Source organism: Festucalex cinctus, chromosome 15 (genome assembly GCF_051991245.1).
Source record: "Festucalex cinctus isolate MCC-2025b chromosome 15, RoL_Fcin_1.0, whole genome shotgun sequence".
Taxonomy (NCBI): domain Eukaryota; kingdom Metazoa; phylum Chordata; class Actinopteri; order Syngnathiformes; family Syngnathidae; genus Festucalex; species Festucalex cinctus.
This window is the reverse complement of record NC_135425.1, coordinates 11005474-11026519: the sequence shown is the minus strand read 5'-3', so window position 1 is coordinate 11026519 and position 21046 is coordinate 11005474. Positions and strand designations below refer to the sequence as shown.

At 38.1% G+C, this 21046-nt stretch overlaps 2 protein-coding genes across 2 annotated transcripts; one reads left to right on the top strand and one right to left on the bottom strand.

Annotated features, from left to right (window-relative positions):
* Positions 1–505: 505 nt before the first annotated feature.
* Positions 506–3143, bottom strand: LOC144002652 (uncharacterized). Its single transcript, XM_077498064.1, has 3 exons — positions 3009–3143; positions 2815–2887; positions 506–1215 (listed from the first exon to the last, which is right to left on the bottom strand). Exons 2-3 carry the CDS (start codon positions 2872–2874, stop codon positions 718–720), a joined length of 558 nt encoding a protein of 185 aa, XP_077354190.1. The 5' UTR covers positions 2875–2887; positions 3009–3143; the 3' UTR covers positions 506–717.
* An 11891-nt stretch (positions 3144–15034) lies between these two features.
* Positions 15035–20234, top strand: LOC144002733 (uncharacterized). Its single transcript, XM_077498206.1, has 2 exons — positions 15035–15112; positions 17335–20234. Exon 2 carries the CDS (start codon positions 17555–17557, stop codon positions 19907–19909), a length of 2355 nt encoding a protein of 784 aa, XP_077354332.1. The 5' UTR covers positions 15035–15112; positions 17335–17554; the 3' UTR covers positions 19910–20234.
* The last annotated feature ends 812 nt before the right edge of the window (positions 20235–21046 follow it).

Genomic DNA, 21046 nt, shown 5'->3' with positions numbered 1-21046 from the left:
ACAAATAAGAGAAAGTACAAGAGAATAATTTTGCTTCTATAAACATAAATGATCGCTGACAACCACAATGTATTTGATTTGGTGCACTCTATGTGCTCTGTATACAGTAATACAAGATTTGCCTGTCATTGTTTTCCTGTCAAGACTAGAGAACAGTTAATTAATACAGTAATTTTGTATGTAGTGTTCAAATCATGTAATATGACCATATAATGACTAGAATGCAAGCACTATATGATAAAAAAATAATGTCAAAAAGTAAATATGTAATAAGTTAATATTATCTTTACCATTGCTAAACTCTTGTAGGCCTGTTATAACTCTTGCACTGGATCTCATTAGATGCTGCAAGCTTGCCATAGACCAGTGGGTGTGTTTTTTTTATTTCACCATATGAAAGTATACATGTGACAAAATTTTTAACATCTTTTTGTGGAACATAATATTGATATATGTGACTTAGATGTGTGGTATGTAAATCTGCATATGAAAACAATTACTGTACTGTACATTAGCCCAGTTTTTATTAACAAATTTTAAGTTTCCAAATAAATACATTATTAAGTAATATTAACATTATTATCCTGATTTTCTGGCAGCACAAGGTTTGATTAGAAACAATATTACAAATTGATTCAAGACAACAGTGATTCATTCCGATCAATTTTTAGTCCAGAATCATGACATTTTTAGGATATTTATTCATTGGGCTCCATGTTAGTTGTCTCCTCTTCTTTCAGTGATGCGAGATTCTGTCACATCTTCAGTAGGTGTGGTCGTCCCTGTCTCATCTGAGCTTGTGGTGGCAGGTTTGGGTGTGGGGGTGTTTCTGTCTTCTGCGGTTGTCGTGGTGGGATCTGTGACAGGAACTTCCTCGGAGGATTCCTCAGAGGACTCCTCGGATGACTCTTCAGATGATTCCTCGGAAGACTCCTCAGAAGATTCCTCGGACGATTCCTCAGAGGAAAGCTCGGTGGACCCCTCAGATTTGTCAGGTGTTTCTTCAGAGGATTCTTCTGATGACTCTTCAGAAGATTCCGACCGTTGCTTCTCGGATGGCAACTCCACAGACTCCGCAGAAGACTCACTTTCAGAGACGTCTCTGGACTCATTTGACTGAGCAGACTCAGAAGAAAGGCTCGAGCTGTCCCAAGCTAGTTCTTGTTTCTGGTTATTTTCGGTGATGTCAGCATCTTGATGCCAAGCCTCATCAACCTTTAGAGAGAATATCAATGGAAAGAATATAATGTAGCCTATACGCATACAGCAAAAAGTCCAGTGTTTATTTGACTACAATAGAGATAATTTTAACACACTTTTTCAGAGTTGATATAGTTCTACACCAGGGGTGTCCAAACTTTTTCATTTGAGGGCCACATACAGAAAATCAGAAGGACGCAAGGGCCACATAATGTTATAAAGAGAAATTGTGTTTAGTCCTAAAAATTGTACACATAATTTATTTGTGCTTTTGCATATTTAGAAAAATGCTACAGTGTATAAACCAATTTATTTGTAACATGGCAGTAGGGTTATTATAGTTTTGGAATTTTTTCATTTTAGTTAGTTTTCATTAGATTAGTTCTTTAAAAAATGCTTAGTTTTAGTTTAGGTTGTTAGTTTCAGTATTAGTATTAGTTTTTAAACAAAAAAATGTGTATTACTTGTGCGAAATATTTAAAAAAACACCATGGGCGCAATGTCATCTGAAGGTGCTTTTCTATTGGCTGCTGCTAAGATGACGTCACTTTTGTGTGACATACTTTCAAACGTCATTATTCCGGTTTATATCAAAATAAATCTACTAAAAATCACATTTAAAATCATCCCCAAAGGGTCATGCATTAAATTAATTACCAAAAGACTAAAACGAAGGACATGTTTGCTACAATTATAGTTCGTTTTAGTTAGTTTTGTAAACATAAAATGTAGTTTCGGCTAGTTTTCGTTTCTTAAAAGCATTTTCGTTTTTATTTTATTACGGTAACAATATTGTTTTTTTGAATTTTAGTTTATTTTTTTCATTAGTTTTAGTTACTAAAATAACCTTTAATGGCACCTGTTTTTCGATACCCTCCCATCTTACTTTGACCATCTCCAAACATTTTTGTTCTGTTTATTTTATTTGAACTGAGTCAAATGCCATTTTTAGCATATGTCGCGGGCCACTGAAAAATGGACGGCGGGCCGCAAATGGCCCCCGGACCGTAGTTTGGACACCACTGTTCTACACTCTCCAGAGTTAAATTAACACTTTTTAAAGTAGTTAAATATTTAACACTAGTAGAGAGTATATATATATATATGTACATTTTTTTTAATGTGTCAGTGTTTCTCAGTAGTAACAAAGTGATCAAATCTTTGAAACAACACTTGCTCAGAACAACCTTTAACACTGAAAATGTTAAAATTACACTTTGCGAGTTAAAAAAAAATCAACTCTAAAGAATGTAACCCTGGAATTTTAACACTCCAATTTTTTGCTGTGAGAAATGATCCAATAACAAACATCCCATTTAGTCAAGATGTCATATGACATTAAATGTGTGTTGACTCCCAATTTTGGGAAAACTATTTTTGAATTAAAAAGAGGAAGGTGCTCGTATTGGGTGAGTGACGTAGTTGTTGACTAACAAGTGCGAAGTGAAGTCAAATCTGAAATTAGTTTCTTCTACTTCCCTCTCTATCACAAAGGCAACTCTGATAGTGTAAATGGTACATTTCTATCCTAATACACTATACATTTTTAGATTTAGATACTTGATTTACTAGTACAGTGCAGTTTACACAAACATTATGTATAATGAGCCTTACTGGTTTGGTAGATGCAGTAGCAATAAGTACAATGATCAGTGAAAATGTTGGAAGAATCATCTTTGATTGGTTCCTGCAAATAAAAACAATGTAACAAAATATAATAATTATTACAACGCACAACTATACTTATCATACAAAACATCCAGGATTTAAATAAATATTTGATACCAATATTTAAATAATAGATTTACCTTTTTCCTAGTCACCTAGAAGTTTCAGTTCTCCTAAATTCTGTCTATAGTATCTGTGTTGAGTCCAAAAAGATGTGGAAGTGTCATTTGGGATGATCTGATGCTTAAGTATGCTGTGCGGAGAAGCTGGGCAGGGCTCTTGTGGGGTTTGTGGAGAGGATTGAGTAAGAGAAGATTACCTGCAGCCGGGGAGCAGGGGTGGAGCAAGACAGATAACACCAAATGTGGATTCAGTTACACTTGACAGTCTTTCCTATTTTGTGTTATCTTAGCAAACGTTTGAATATTAAACACTCATTTTATGATTGGAAATTAACTTCAGCTCAATGGCATTTGGGTCGAATGTTTTGTGACCTTGTGGATGTCATCTGTATTACACAGTAGTTATAGCAGGGCTGGACTGGTCATCTGGCATACTGGGCAGATGCTTGGTGGGCTGGAGTCTTTTTTTTTTTTTTTTAATTTAGATTAATTTATTATGAATTAATTAATTTACATTAATTCATTTACAAAATAGACAACAAATTGAACCAATCAACATCAGTGGCAGAGCTACGTGGTTGCCAGTGGTGGTTAGGAGGACGACTGGGCCGGTGGGCCTAAATCAAATTGCCAGGGCTGATTTATTTTTATTTTTATTTTTTTGTGCCAGTCCAACCCTAGAACTGAGGAGAGGACACTTCAAATACTTAAAAACTCACACCAAAACAGTATTTTAAAAACACTGTTGGATTCTTTATTATTGCCCATTGTCATAGATATTCAAATTTACTTGTTACACTGTGGTGTAATTGGGCACAAGGATTCAAGCGACAAATTGTAGAACAAAAATTCAAATCAAAATTCAAAGATAGCACATGGCAACACTTCCTGCTAGGACTTTCACAATAAAACAATACATTGTTACAATTTGTAGGTGGAGTAGATGATGTGGACCCAAATTGAGGAGACAGATCAGACAACGGGAATGGACAACTTAGGGTGATTTATTTACAACTGGGAACGGAAACCAAAACTAGACTTGACGTGAACGAACAGGACTTGACAGAACTTAACTTGGCAGACAATACAACAAGCATGACCCATGTAACACCATCAATGCACCCACACAGAGTGAACAAACACAACAGGCTAAATACACCAACACTAATGAGCTAAAGAGACACACCTGGGGAAAAACACAAGTGGCTAAGGGCAGTGATTGGTCACACACTCGGAAGGCAAGACACTCAGGTGGACGTGGTTTGACATGAGACAAGGGAAGCAACGAGGAACACGTAACAAAAACCACCAACCAAAGACAAAACACACCCAAAAACACCAAGAGAAAACATAATTCCAACCCCACAGAACCAAAACATGACATACATACTTGAAACAGGTTGTACGCTACAAAATTTAGAACAATAAATCAATCAAGGGGTGAACTAAACTCACTCGTTCTCTCTATGTCTAAATTATTCCTTAAGCCCAATTCACACTGGCTGCGGAACGGACGCGGTGCGTTTTCCGTACGGCTTCCGCGCACACTGCAATTCACACCACGTGTGTTGCGTGTCCGAAAATCTGCTCCCGACAGAACACAAGATCACGCGGGGTTCACGCTGGAGAGTTTAGTTCACGCGATAACAACCATGTATATAGGGTCCCATTTGTAAACAATAACCAAGCTTGCCTGTTGTCACATCGATATGTTTTTTGGACATTATTTCTGGGACTTCTACCATGCCTATTCTACCATAGATAAGTAAGTTTTGTGTTTAAATACTCATTTTGTCATTTTGTCATGTCATTTAAATAGTCATTTTGTCATGTTTAATTTATTGTGAGCTCATTTTTTGTCTTAAATCTCCGACTTATGTCATGCTATGTAGCTAGCTTCCCTTACCTTCATGCGAGACGCCCGACTTCCTATCCGGCTCGTGTAATTTCTTCAGCTTCATGAAATCCCGCATTAGGCGTCCGGAAAAAATTGTACGCTTGCGGAAACCTTCCGCATCGCCGCAGTCGTTCCGCACCGCAGATGCATCGCACCGCAGCTGGTGTGAATTGACACGTAGACTTGAATGTGTTCTATCCTTGCGGCGTCAGTACGGCCGCCGTACGGAAAACGCAGCGTTTCCGCAAGCGTTCTATTTTTTCCGGACGCCGCATACGGATTTTCATGAAGCTGAAGAAATTACACGAGCAGGACAGGAAGTCGGGCGTCATATCAAGGTAAATACAGTATATTTCAAAATAAAATAGTTTGCAAACTCGTTTTTTTATTTTTTTATTTTTTATTTTATTTTTTATTTTTTGAGGAGGGAAGCTAGCTAGCGCCATAGCATGACATCACTCGGACATTTCAGACAAAAAATGAGCTCAGAATAAATTAAACACGACAAAATAACACTATTTAAACAGAAAACATACTTAACCATTGTAGAACAGCCATGGTAGAAGTCCCAAAATTAATGTCCAAAAAGCATATCGATGTGACAACAGGCAAGCGTGGCTATTGTTTACAAATAGGACGATACACTGTTGTTATTGGGTGAACTCAACTCTCCAGTGAGTGTGAACGCCACGTGATCTTATGGTCTGTCGGGAGCAGATTTCCAGATACGCAACGCACGCGGTGTGAATTGCAGTCCTTGCGGCGTCCGTACGGCCGCCGTACAGAAAATGCACCACGTCCGTTCCGTAGCCAGTGTGAATTGGGCTTAACTCTAACTTCTGTTCCATGTCCGGCGCAAAAAGCGAGCTCCGCAACTACTGTACTTGGATGAGTTAGGTGTGAATCAACATCGAACTTTAACCTCAGTCAAACCCTTCTAACACATTAAGGAGTACAGTAAGTGCTTTAGTGTAACATTGTATCAGCATCATTGCCCATTGTTCATTACATTGCGCACACATTAGAATTATATTATTTTGATGTGACTTTGTTAGACACACTCCTATTGAGTTAATATAGGAAAAGCAACCAACCAGAAACAAATGTTTGCCTTCATTACTTGCTACAGTGCAGATATTCCATAAGGAAAGAATTCAGAAAAAAAAAAAAAGTGGAGGTGGGTGTTTGGCAGTGGATTTTAGTGCTTTTGGCTGGGCCGATCTGATAACTGTGAAGTTTGTCATGGCGACGATGTGAGCGCGCTACTGAATGAAAAATAGTGTTTGATGTAATGAAGAATTTATTCATCATTTAGGCAGACTGAGTGGCAGCCTGTGGAATTTTACAGGGGAGTAAGAGTTTGATAAGTGTGTACGTGTATGTCTGTGTGACACAACAGTGTTACTCCAATCGTGAAGTCACGACTGAATCGTTGCTCTTCCTGTTACTCCACTCCTGTGAATCCTAAAGAGGATGTGTTGTTAAAGAGCTTTCAAAAGACACAAATTTACATAAAATAGTCGTGAGAAATCTGCATGGCTTCACGTGTTATTGTTCGGCACGCAGAATGAATTTCTATATACAACAGCCCTTGTATGAGCATTAAAAAAAGATTAATTTCTACACTAAAAGCAACAAAAACAATGCTGTTAACACTGTTGTATTCCAATGTTTGGCTGTAACCGGCAATTATTCACAAATATGGCACTTTATTTTACTGTACTTTAATTTATTTAATTCAATCTCCGGTGTAATAACCTTATTTATTGATTGATTGATTTTTTATTTTTTATTTTATTTTTCTTCTTCTCATTATTATTATTATTAATTCAATCTCTGGTGTAATAACCATATTTATTGATTTATTGAATTCATATTTTTCATTTTATTATTATTATTATTATTATTATTATTATTATTATTATTATTATTATTATTAATTCAATCTCTGGTGTAATAACCTTATTTATTGATTGATTGAATTATTTTTTTATTTTATTATCTGTTCTCATTGCTGCTGGACATGTAAATTTCCCAGAGGGAGCCATCCCAAAGGGATCAATAAAGTCAAGTCTAAGTCTAAGTCTAAGTCTAAAAATTGATTAATCTTTTGGTTATTTTAGTGATTAATCAATAAACCGGATTTAGTCGTAGTTAAAAAGTCAGGGCCCAGTATTTCAAAATTCCAAACCAGGTTTGATCATGAAATACTGGGCCTGGGCACTGGTGGAGCTTGCATTATGTAGCTTTGAATACATAGCTGTAACACCATTACTTGGTCAGGATGCATTTTTTTCTTTTTCTTTTTTACACCCAACGCAAATGACGTCCCGGCATTATGTACGGAGTGGGAATTTGGGTATTTACATGAACTACTGCAATCTTTACGATCACACAGACATCCTGTAGACGTCATATTTTGACCAAAACCACTTCCTCTTGTCTGAAAATCACCTTCAGCCACATGTCACACTTCCTGTCACAAATGTCAATTATGAGTCAGTCCTGTATCTCTGTAAACTTCAGAAAATCTTAATGCTTATGTGGTTATTAATTTCATATCCACATATAGTGTCAACTTGCTACTTCCTCTTTCTATTCTCATAATGAAGTGCTTTATATATCATGATGGGTAATTTCCAAGTAGTTTTTTTTTTTTTTTTTTTTAATTAACCGTTCCAGGGACATTGGCCACTACAGTGGACAACTATTCAAAAGCTGTTTTCCCATGAATTTATCTAAAAAATCCGAGGCGAATCTATCAGTGCTAGATTTCCAGCGTTCGTTGAAATCTGGTGTAAACAGTGTTATTCTGACACTATTAAGATAAAATATTACTCTGTCAGAGTAAATTTTCTCAAGTGTTGGAGCGGAAGCTAAGTGTAACCTGAATAGCACTACCTTGAGTGTTAAATTGACCACATTCTCATTTCCAATGAAGGACAAGCTTTCCAAACTTGCCAACGTGCTGTCTGCATTTCAATAACGATACATCCAGTCGTTGCTGTCGGGGCAGCGTGGGTCAGTGGTAGAATGGTTGTCTCCCAATCCTGAAAATGTGGGTTTGATCCCAGGCTGGTATAAGTATGTTAAAGTATCCTTGAGTAACATATGAGCACCCAAGTTGCTCCTGATGCTACGTCTAAAGCGCTTGGAGTGCCTTTTACGGAGGAAAAATGCGATATAAATGATGTACTTGTGTTAGATTTCTAATCTAACACTAGCGATTTTGCTGTGATCTTAATTTGTGAATGAAAAGGGTTCCTTTAATCATGTGTATGAGACCTGAGAAAAAAAATCACCATAAATTAATCAACAAACCGTTTTCTCATCAGTTTGTTTTCTATTTAGTTCACTGCTCTCTTTCAGTCCTTGTCATTTCTTTTCCTATACATACATATATATATATATATATATATATATATATATATATATATATATATATATATATATATATATATATATATATATATATATATATATATATATATATATATATATATATATGGGCGGCACGGTAGCCGAGTGGTTAGCACGTCCGCTTCCCAGTTCTGAGGTCTCCGGTTCGAGTCCAGGCTCGGACCTTCCTGGGTGGAGTTTGCATGTTCTCCCCGTGCCCCCCGCGTGGGTCTTCTCCGGGTACTCCGGTCTCCTCCTACATTCCAAAGACATGCATGGCAGGTTAATTGGGCGCTCCGAATTGTCCCTAGGTGTGCGTGTGAGTGTGGATGGTTGTGTGTCTCTGTGTGCCCTGCGATTGGTTGGCAACCAGTCCGGGGTGTCCCCCGCCTACTGCCCAGAGCCAGCTGAGATAGGCGCCAGCAGCCCCCGCGACCCTTGTGAGGAATAAGCGGTCAAGAAAATGGATGGATGGATATATATATATATATATATATATATTATTACTCAGTGATGGTAAGATGTCGCCACGTGAAGCATTAAAACTTTCAGCCAACTGTGCGGGAAAAGTACTGACACTTCATTAGGATTCATTTACTCTATGGCGCCATCAAGTGGTCAAAATAAACAAGCAGTTAAATATGTAGAATGAAATAAGGCTAAAAAGTGACAAGACACCCATAAGCAGCAATATTTCAGATTTAGCTGTCAGTGTGTACCTCATAATATGGCATAAGTAAGAAATATAATCGCAAGTGAGCGCTGTACGGTTACTGTAAAATAAAATTAAATTTAAAAAAAGAATTCTTTTGTTTTTGTTTGTTTTTTTGTTTTTTTGTTTTTTTTTACAACAACCTTATACTCACACAAATTTGCATCTACTTTAACCCTTCAAGCAACAGACCCAATGGTTCAGTAGCGTGTCAACAGGCAATATGACAGTACGCCTATATATTTTTTTTTATCATCTGCAATGCCGTACGGATGAGCTGGGAGAGGTGTTTGGGGTGACACACCCTGCCCGCTATTGTTGCATCCAGGCAAGGACCACTCACAGTCACGCCATAACACACAGTATATCCAACAATCTGTCCTACACTGCCCCCAGGTGGCCAGTGGGTACGTTAGAAAGAACAGCATTCAGTTGATGCAGTGTGCCAAAAAAAAAAAAAAAAAAAAAGGAAATTTATTTTTAATGATGTAATTATGTCATAATTTCATGTTTTTGTGAAAGATTTATATTAAAATTACAATAAAAACATTCTTTACATGTTATGATTGAACTAAATGGAATACTTGCTGATCTGTATAACATCTGACTGCTCTGACTGGTAGCTTGAAAATGTCTCTTGTTTTTTGTCAAATACATTGACCTTTTTTTGTAAGTCTTTTGTCATAAACCTATATCAAACCTGTACACCACAAAATAGAATTTTCTATTAATACGACACACATCCTATGTGTGCATTACAGTAACAAACAATGACTTCATACAGACATAGATTACAAGATGTACAAAGAAGGTGACCAACATGACCAGCAAGCAAGGTGATGATGTTCTTTTCAAATGAAGTCTTTATTATGCTTTGAACAATGATGACAATTGCCAACATTCTTTAATTACACTGACTAAATTGATTTAAATATATATTTTTTTGTTAGCAATTTAGGAAAGTAGAATCCAATGAGGTGTGGACAAAATAGAGAGATAGAAAAAAGAGGGAATCAAGAATTACAACAATCCATAGTCCAGACCGTCACAGGCAATTATATTCTAGTTGGGCTGCGGGTGGCAGAGTTGTACCATCACTTGCCTTCGGTGAAGTTGGCGTGGGTTTACTTGCCCCACCTGGGAGACCATGTTTGTATGTGTGCGTGTTTGCGTGAGTGGGTGGGGGAAAAAATAGTAATGTTCTAGTTAACAGTATCAGCCAACAGAGGGCACCAAACACTTTCAAAGCATTAAAGCATGAAATAAAATGTCCCTGACCCTGTCATAATTATGTACTGGACACAGTTTGCTAATTCACATTCGTCATCTTTAAATTAGTCTTGCATTCTAACTATATTAATGCTTCAGTGGTATCATAATAATGTAAAATAATTAGTAACAATGCAGAATTTGTGATACATCTGACATAAAGGGCAGATACCTGGTGGGACAGGTGTGCAGTGCTATTTAATTTTTGTAGACAAACAACTGAACCAATCATCATCATCATCATCACCATCCTCATCATCAGTGGCAGAGCTACGTAATAGACAGGAATCATGTCAGAATTCAAATTTGATAATTGTCTTTAGAATTGAACATTTGATTCTTGCTGCCAATGCTACTTATATCCATTATTTTCAACCCAAAACATGGTTGAGAAGTTTTGTTTATCATATCGTCAACAGTCATGGTATTATGAAATGAAACACATAAATACAGAACCTTGCTCAACACATTCATAGTAGAAGCAGGAATAAATCTAAGAAAAAGCAACATTTAGAATTATGAAGAATTAAGAGATTTATGTCTCATTGTGCTTTTTTTTAGATATGATTTGAAAGAATGGGCCATTAATCACAAAATGGAGAAAGCTCTGATTGGCTGTTAGCGTGCATATGCATGAAATAAAAGTAGACTATGAGCAAAGTGTTATTATTTTTTCCTCAGTCATCTCCTGAAGATGCAAATGGTTCAATTTTTTGTGTTTCTTGAAAAATATGAAAAAAAAAAAAAATGATTTAGACGTCCATCCATTTTCTGACCCTCCGTGCTGCTTTGTTGTATGAGTGACCTGACTTATGAGTTTTTTGAGATACGAACCATCGTTTGGCAGAGCAAATATTTGAGATATAAGCGCTGTATTGTGGAAGTGAACTCAACTCAGTTGAGTTTCAACTAGCATTAATACCTTGCTCAAAAGCATGTCTGACAGTACTCAGGGTGATTAAATGAAGCCTGGTATATCCAATATGTGTATTAGGTTTACTGTATCTATTTTTAATGCATATAATAACTAAATAATGTACTAATTCAATTACATGCTTATTTTTCTTTTACACTGCCATGATCCATATCCAAACTGGCATACATGAAGCATGTAATATCTAAATGATGATTCATCAAGCAACCAGCAATCAACCGAAAAGTGTCCATATCATTCCTTTTTTATGTATTAAAATGAATTGTCATGGAAATGGCTGCAGATCCAGTCTGACAATCAACTAAATTGATGTAGATTATTCAGTGGATATGATGAAATGGTCTTATTTTAGCATTATCATCAGCAACATGCTATCGTGTTAATTTCACTGAAGGGAAGTGGATGTTTTTGTGACAGACTCAGAAGCCTCACTTTTTTTCCTTTTCATTTGCACGCTCTTTTGGACAAACACATGAATACAAAATTGCTGCTGTCTTCAGACATCACAGCTCGTGCAGGCACTATCTGAAATGACAATCATTATAGTCCATCCTTGAAGGATTTGAACTCAATCAAAGGTGATACAGAAGGCCATATCAGTGCTGACGAGCTACCTTCTCAAGTCCCGCTCTTCCTCCTCCTGCTGATTGCGGCTATCAGCGGCTGTGTGGGCAAGACGTCGTCGCCTGATAGCACTCCCTTTTCAAATGAGTACATTTTGCACATGGACTACGAGATGTGATGTTCCCCAGTAGGTGTCATTGCAAAATGCTGTGAGCTTTGAGTACATATTGAGGTGGCAATTCAAATGTCGTGCGGTGAAGTATGCACTTTAATGTTACCTATTTGCCAGTTCCCATGTCTTCCCATCTATAAAGCCTGAACCATGAAATATATGAGTGAAAATTCAGATTCTTTGTGAATAGAGTATTTATTGGTCCTTTTAAACAAACAAGCAAAAAAATAATAATTTTTGTAAATCAACTTCCACATATGACTTTTGATTTGTGTCATATTTGATACATCCGGTCACAATGCTTTAAATTTGTACATTTATAACTGTCAAAAATATAATAGTAAATAGACATCAAACATATTAGTATTTCCAAAAATCAGAAAGAACATTTCCCACTATTAATTAATAAGTATAGGTGTCTCTCCTTTCTCAATTGGGCCGATCTTGCAAGGTCGCTGGAAAAGCCATCAGCTGGGTCATACTGCCCTCTAATGGATTTTCCGTGCAATGCATGTGTCAGATCATATACGTCAGGGTTTTAATGAAAAAAAAAAAAATTATACTCATAAAATAGAGGGCTCACAATGTGATGTATTCAATATGATATGTTTGGCTTTATAGGGTTATTTTCAAATAATACACTTGGAGACGTACCAGCAGATGTGATGCATCAAGTGAGGCAAAAAATAACTAATTAATGGAAAATATTGTTTCTGTTGTTTGGAGCAAAGTGTACACATTTTTACGGCAGGCAACAAAGCTTGTGTAAATCTCATTCTTACCAATATCATACAATTGTGATATGCTCTCATTTTAGCATCATTTGTGTGTGCAGGATGCTTTTTTTTTTATTTTTTTATTTTTTTCAGCTGGAATCAGGAATTCAGGAATTCAGGAATTCAGGAATCAGCTGGACTGTAACCCAAAACGCAGAGTTTTCTATCGGAAGATATGTCAACTCGTTGTTCAGGGTTAATGTCTCAGTTTGTTGAACCTCCATTGTGAAATACACCCCAGGAGTTTTGTGAGTCAGTCTCATGGGTTCAGCGGAGGTTAAAATGCACACATTGTGTGCGTGTCCATTCGGTTCAAGCCAATTGTATGATGCTTGACAACTCATCAGATCAACAACTCTCTCAGGCTTTGCCGTCACCAAATTGTTGAAAGCCTTTGAGATACTCGTGCTCTTTACTTTGCAAGCAGTCCTTTCTGGGGATGGTAAACAGAAAATACAGAAAAGGAACAGAATTTGTTAAAAAAAATTATATGGTTTCATATATGATATGGCACTTGCCAAGGAGAAGCCGAGCTTCATAAACCTCTTGCAAGGCAATTGTTGCATTGATTTTCACTAGTTACTGCAATCACTTCTTGATAATGTAAAAAAAAAAAAAAAAAAAAATAGTATGCTTTGAATTTGGAAAAAAAAACATTTACTTTCCGTTTATGAAGGTTTTGATGAAAACATATATGAAACTTGCAGGGTTAAAACCTCCAGCAAGTTTAAGAACCACTGATTTAGAAGCTGGACTAATTAAATGATTAGATCAGGGGTGCCGCAGTCCACAGTGATATACACACATGGCCCAACTAAGCAAGAGAGCCATCAGCATCGCCAAAGACCCAGATGTACCCGTGTTACTCTTTGTTTCTCCCCTCTTCAATCTGGGAGAAGATACAGGACCATGCGATGCAGAACAGATAAAAAAAAAACGGCTTTAATCCACAGACTATCACTGATATATGTCCTCCACTGAGATTAGCTGATGATTGATTCGAACATTTTGAAGATCAACATTTAGTTTTTGTAATTTTGTTGTTATTGCAAGTGGGAATTTGTTGTTGTTGTTGTATCTGTATGAAAATATAGGGATGCATTTTTGTTTAGGGGCGGTTTTGCATATGCATACTGTCTTGACAGAGTTGCAGAATTAAACATTATTATTTTTAATTAATTGACCTACCTACCTACCTACCTACCTACCTACCTACCTACCTAATCTAATCTAATCTAATCTAATCTAATCTAATCTAATATATTCTAATGTAATCTACCTAAATGAAACCAAATCAAATCTTTCCCCCTTAGATTTTGATTGATGAAACAAAGTGGTGCCAATAACGATTTTGCCATCTTAAAAAGCACATTTGAGTGAGCGTGGTTTGTTAAAAAGTAATCAGTTGCGTCAGGCTAGCCAGCATCAAAATGCGCAGTCATTTTTAATTTAATTGACAATTGTCTCAAAATTATTATTTATTATAAAAAGTCATGATTTTCAGGTTTTTGAGATCCACAGCAGCAGAATGCTGGCAACAGCCACCGTATAATACAACATCCGAGTAATTAAATCGTTTTTTAGCGTCCTTAATTAGTGATTGAATTTGATTTCAGGTAATGATGGGCGGATCAATCCAAATATCAATTTTATTGATACCAAGATTGGCAGTGAATCAAGATGGCTGTGTTTTGTCCAAATTTTGGACAAAATAAGTGATATTGGATCTTTTCTTACGGTAGCCTTGGCCCTACCCCTGATGATCTCTCAAGGCACCCTGAGTAGGGAATCACTGTTTTAGAGCTTCCTTGTGTTCAGCAAAAGACTCCATGTTAGTACATAATGCAAAGGTCAGTCTGGATAAAGCAGCCAACATGTAGTATCGTTGTTAGCTGCCTCACAGTTTATTTTTTGTTTATTGATTAATTTAGTTAATATTTTACTCTCTTCCAAGTATAACGTGTAGTCCGTTGGCAGCATCTTATTTTGAAATGACTTGGTCAGAACCACCAAAAAGCCCAAAACGGGTCATAATACTGCATACGGGTTAATCTGTTTAGACTGGGATAGAATGTACTTGTTTTAAGAGTACCAAATTTAATTTTTAAAATTGTTTTTATTATTTTGTGCAACCCTTGTCCTCACTCATACTATACCACTAGATCCACAGCCCTGAGAAAAGTCAGCAAACGAGCTTACATCATTTTACAGAGCAGGTGTGAATGACCCATATTCTTTGGTAAACATCTCCATGTCACAAAGCTTTATTAGCAAAGCTCTGTCAAGGTGATGTCACATAGAATTGACACTTTCCCTGGGGCTTTGGAAAGAGAAGGTTCAGGACTCTAACGAAAGTATTAGGTCTTGAATCTCCAGACAATGTTCGCGACATATCAAAGGTAAATGTTCCGCGCTACCACCTGTCTAATTGTAGTCATGTTCATTGTTCATTCACATTGTGATGATAGCTACAGACAAAAGAAACAGCTGACGTGTAGAATTTTTAATTAATGCCTTTGACAAACAGAACAAGGTTATTTTCCATTGTGCATATAAAACAATTCCTCGATTGGATGGAACACTGTATATGTCATTGTTCTTCCCAGCCATGGGCACAAGGTAAGTTAAACGAAGGAAGTTGCACAGAGGATAATGTCAGTTACCTTCAAAGTAAGCTGTCCTTTGTACTTGTAGCTGTAGTAGAATGACCGTATTTTGATGACTAAAAAAGGAGACACTCAGCCCAGCCTCCCTTAAACACTTAAAGCATAGATATCATACATTTCACCGATATTAACGCATGACTCTTTCTGGGTAGGGTGGGAAAAACATAACTGAAAACTAAAAAACGTCCCTTCCTTCCTTAGTTTTCTTCCACGTCCTTGCCTTTTTTTTTTCTTTTCTTTTTTTTTTTTGCGCCCGTATTAGCTGCGGCCAGCATCTTGACATTGACACTGAAACATATGTGGCAGCTTTGCACACTGTTAGCTTTTTTCAAGTATCGTCAGCTCCTTGCCTTACCTAACTCCCTCATGACAAAAAGTGCAGAAGACCCCCAATGAGGAAACACTGGAGCTAAAGGATAATAAAATAAAAGACTAAAAGCAAAGCTAGCAGTAAGATTAATACATTAAAAGAGATAAAACAGATCATTTTAAAAAAACAAACTAAATAGATGTGTCTTGAGCCTCCTGTTAAAAATATAAACAGTCCTTGCAAACCTGATATCCTCTGGCAGGCTCTTCCATAGTTGAGGGCCATAATGGCTGAATGCAGCACTAAAATTTATGGACTTTTTTTTAAGTTCATGAACAAAAATGATGTGATTTTGTATATTGCCTCTGCTAATCTGTCACATGTGACACCGTGATGTGACACACAGTGACCCTTTCAAATCTGCAGCTAGCGAGTGCAACATGCACAAACACATGGGACAGACAGCAGGTGGATTCACGTTGAAAGGTTATAAAAGAAAGTAAATTATAGTTATAATTAGTGTTGTTCCGATACCGATACTGGTATCGGCAGAGGTGCCAATACTGCATTAAAACAGTGGTATCGGTATCGGTGACTACTCACAAGTAACATGACGATACCATTAATTCCAACGCTAATATAGGATTTTGGATGCAGCATTTTGTGTCTTGCTCGTGCACGACATTCACTGATATGTGACATGTTCACTGCATGCCGATCTAAGACATCCTATTGGCCATTGAATGCTCTGAACCAATGGCAGGACAGCTTTTTCATGTTGAGGAAAAAAAAACCTTAAGTATCGGTAGAGTATCGGTATCGGCCGATACTGAAAAGCTGGGTATCAGTATCGGTATTGGGGGCCAAAAAACGGTATTGGAACAACACTAGTTATAATGTAGCATTAATCTAACGGCAATGTTCCAAAAGTAATGTTAATCCGACTGCTAACTAATGCTGGCTAATTTACTAGCGCATAGCATGGAGCCATAGTAGCCCCTTGATATACTGTAATTGTGTTTTTCATCAAAAATATGAGAACATTTTATGTTAAATACTTCTAGATCTGAAATGTTCAACATTTTCTGACGACAAAAAAAAAATATACAGGGGTACAATGATTGTCCTGAGTAAAGCTAGACTAAAACCTTGACAGATTTTGTTGACTAAAACTAAACGAATAAAATTGTCTTCTTGGATTAAAATAAAGACTAAAATGCTAGATTCAACTAAAAACGGACTAAATTAAAAACAGGATGACGTTGACTAACTATGTTAATAACAAGCATGATTGAAACCTGACTAAAACTGAGACTAAATTTAAAAATGGCTGATAAAATAAAACACGACTGTGTGTTTTGGTCCTCACCATAGGAATAGCTAAAAGGCCGGTGCCAGAAGACCTCAAAATTTGCGAGGGTTGATACGATAAAAGCAGGTCAGATAAATAAGATGGCCCAAGACTGTTAAGACTTGTCAAAAATGAACAAAAGCACCTTAAAATTAATCCTGTAAAACACAGAGAGCCAATGCTCCGATGTTGCCATTGTTGTTACATCCCTATGAGCTATACAGGTAATGACTTTAGACTGTTTGCATGTTGTTTTTTTGTACTCACCAAATGCCTTCTTTGCTTGTATTGCAGTTTCACACCTTTTTATGATAAAATCCCACCGAATACAATTGCCTGATCCTTGGAAAACACAAGTTGTAGTTCAGCTGGCTGTGACTTCCAATATAGGGCAGCAGTTACATTGTGTGCATAAGAGGAAATCATAGCACTGTGCAAGGGATCTCAGAGAACAGTGGAACTCAAGCTTAGGATTGCAAATACCATTCACACATTCAATTTCAGCAGACACACTATGATCGAAATGGAGGAATGGGACACTAGTAGTGCTAGCAACTGGGAGGCCAGCTCTTCTCCATTCTTCTCCCACCATAGCATCTTTTCAGGATCTTCAATCAAGAATGATAGTTCTTCAACGGGATCTTTCAGTGGGTTATCCGCCTCATCCACTGCCAGGATGCGGGCACTCGCCAAGGCTGATGCTCAAGCCGCAAGAGTCAGATTTGCCTATGCTAAGAAAGAAAAAAAAATTAAAATGAAAAAAGCATGCTTGGAGGCAAGCCTAGATGTTCTCCATCAGAGAAAGGAAGCTGACGCAGCTTCGGCCAAAGCAGATGTGATGGAGTCTGTTCTTTCCCAGCTTGGTATGGAAGAACAAGGCGAAGGAGTATTGGGATTTCTACCTATTCAGACCACCCCAGAGCAGAAAGTGGGTGAATATATAAACAAACATGATCTAGTCACACCCTTTCTTGTCAATCAAGAACCCAGTCAGCACCACCAATTGCCTCAGGCCCGAGATCAGGCCTTACAAAGACCTGTAAACCAACAAGATGCTTTCCAAGGTGTACCACAACCACAGCAAAAGGTAAACTCCCACGACTACGTTGTCGACACTTCAACCAGTAACCTTGCCAGGTGCTTACCCCTTATTGTCAATCAAGAACCCAGTCAGCACCACCAATTGCCTCAGGACCGAGATCGGGCATTACAAAGACCTGTAAACCAACAAGATGCTTTCCAAGGTGTACTACAACCACAGCAAAGGGTAAACTCCCACGACTACGTTGTTGACACTTCAACCAGTAACCTTGCCAGGTGCTTACCCCTTATTGTCAATCAAGAATCCAGTCAGCACCACCAATTGCCTCAGGACCGAGAGCAAGCGTTACAAAGACCTGTAACCCAGCAAGATGCTTTCCATGGTGGACCACAACCACAGCAAAGGGTAAACTCCCACGACTACGTTGTTGACACTTCAAGCAGTAACCTTGCCGGGTTCACACCCCTTACTGTCAATCAAGAACCCAGTCAGCACCACCAATTGCCTCAGGACCGAGATCAATCATTACAAAGACCTGTAAACCAACAAGATGCTTTCCATGGTGTACCACAAACACAGCAAAGTGTAAACTCCCACGACTATGTTGTTGACACTTCAACCAGTAACAGTGCCAGGTTCACAGCCCTTATTGTCAATGAAGAACCCAGTCAGCACCACCAATTGCCTCAGGCCCGAGATCAAGCATTACAAAGTCCTGTAAACCAACAAGATGCTTTCCATGGTGTACCACAACCACAGCAAAGTGTAAGCTCCCATGACTACATTGTTGACACTTCAATCAGTGAACCTTCCAGGTTCACACCTCTTCTTGTCAATCAAGAACCCAGTCAGCACTACCAGTTACCTCAGGACCGAGATCAAGCATTACAAAGACCTGTACCCCAACAAGGTGCTTTCCATGGTGTACCACAACCACAGCACGACTACGTTGTTGACACTTCAATCAGTGACCTTTCCAGCTTCACACCCCTTCTTGTCAATCAAGAACCCAGTCAGCACCACCAGTTACCTCAGGACCGAGATCTAGCATTGCAAAGACCTGTACCCCAACAAGGTGCTTTCCATGGTGTACCACAACCACAGCAGAGGTTAAACTCCCACCGCTACGTCGTTGACAGTTCACCTAGTGACCTTGCCAGGCTCCTAGCAAAGATTCAGCTGATGACCGGAGCACTGTCTAAATTTGACGACAAACCCGAGAGTTATCCTAGCTGGAAGGTCGCATTCCGGTCTATCATCACTGATGTTGGTCTAACGTTGAATGAAGAACTAAACCTCCTAATCAAGTGGCTAGGCCCTGAATCTTCTCAACACGCAACAAGGGTCAAAGCAGTCCATATAAGCTGTCCTTCTGTTGCTCTGGAGATTATATGGACGAGGCTTGATGAGGTCTATGGCTCACCAGAGGCTATTGAAAACTCCTTGTTTTCCAAAATAGACAAATTCCCAAAGGTCTCCCGCAAAGATCCACGGAGACTACAAGAGCTCTCAGACATAATCAGTGAATTGGAAGCTGCAAAGGAAAATGGACACTTACCTCTTTCAACTTACTTTGACACAGCCAGGGGAGTTGGTCAAATTGTGGAGAAGTTACCCTTCTATCTCCAAGAAAAATGGATAATGGTAGGGTCAAAATATAAAGAAGATCATGGAGTTACATTCCCACCGTTCTCCTTCTTCTGTGAGTTTATGAAAGGACAAGCCAAAGCGAGGAATGACCCAAGCTTCAACAGCTCATCTTTCACCAGCCACGCAAAGAGAACAAAAGCATACAAGAATGCGCAGAAAAGAAAAGTATGCAAGTAACTACAATCAGAGACCACCAGTTATGGTATTCAGATGTAAATAGTAGTCAATGCGGACTGTTTGCATTACTTCCTCTTCACCCTGCAACCAAACCTTGTTTATCTCTCCCTTCTACTTCGAAAAAAATTCCACTAGAAATTGGGAACGTACTATTGCTGATATATCTGATCCGCTACGTCGTCATCTTGAGCTGCCGCAGCCGTGTGATATTTGTGACGTAACAAGACGCAACAATAGTGAGTGTTTACCAAAACAGCGCCAATTTCTGTCAAAGTGTAGAACATTCAATCAAACCACCACATTCAATAAATATTAACATACTTAACTGTCTCCTGTGTTTTATTTCATGGTGTTGCCATGACTTCAGAAATTGCTTCCTCCTGTGTTGCCAAGGGGCGTGACTGAGTTGGGGAGAACCTAGGGGAGGTCGGCGTCTATCTTCATGAAAAGGGATCTGCAGGTTTATGGAGAATTGGGAAACTCTGTCGTGAATGTGCTTTCCGGGGGCTGAGGGACGAGATGAGTGGTAAGGGGCGGTATTGGGTATAGAACCGTGTGTGAATTTCCTAAGTAGTTGCATAACAACGTCAGTGTGAAAATTGTGTGTGTTGGAAACAAATTGTTCACCTCTTAATTTGGTTTAAAAAAAAACAAAAAAAACAACAACAAAAAACTATTCCTTCACGCCTTCACACAAAGAATAGTATCTGTTTACTCACTTACTTACCCTAGAGGCGACAAGAGAATGGCAGGCAGTCACTTGAGTGGTATACATGGCTCCTTGAGCAACCCTAATTATGCTACAATTGTAATGGTATATGGAGTGCACTTATATAACACTTATCTGTGCTCAAAAGTGCTTTTACAATGGCTCACATTCGCCATACAGTAAGTAAATCTTACCAAATATTTGGAGGGAATGGTGCAGTATTGATGGCTGTTTATCCCGTAACACGTGAGTCTGACTATAGCGGGACAGCTTTTGGTACTGATTTTGTTCTGATTGTGATTAGCCAAAGTTAATTCATGATTCAACAAAGTGGGCAAGTTCTTTTTCCACATAGGAAGCTTTGAGTTTTTTGTTTTTTGTTTTTCCCCAAGAGATGGGTGAGTATCAGGCCAACCTTAGTTAAAGGT

Coding starts and splice junctions, on each gene's coding strand:
- LOC144002652 (XM_077498064.1), bottom strand. CDS start 2,874: ATGATTCTTCCAACATTTTCACTGATCATTGTACTTATTGCTACTGCA. Junction 1,216..2,814: donor CTACTGCATCTACCAAACCA/GTAAGGCTCATT, acceptor TTCTCTCTAAAG/GTTGATGAGGCTTGGCATCA.
- LOC144002733 (XM_077498206.1), top strand. CDS start 17,555: ATGATCGAAATGGAGGAATGGGACACTAGTAGTGCTAGCAACTGGGAG.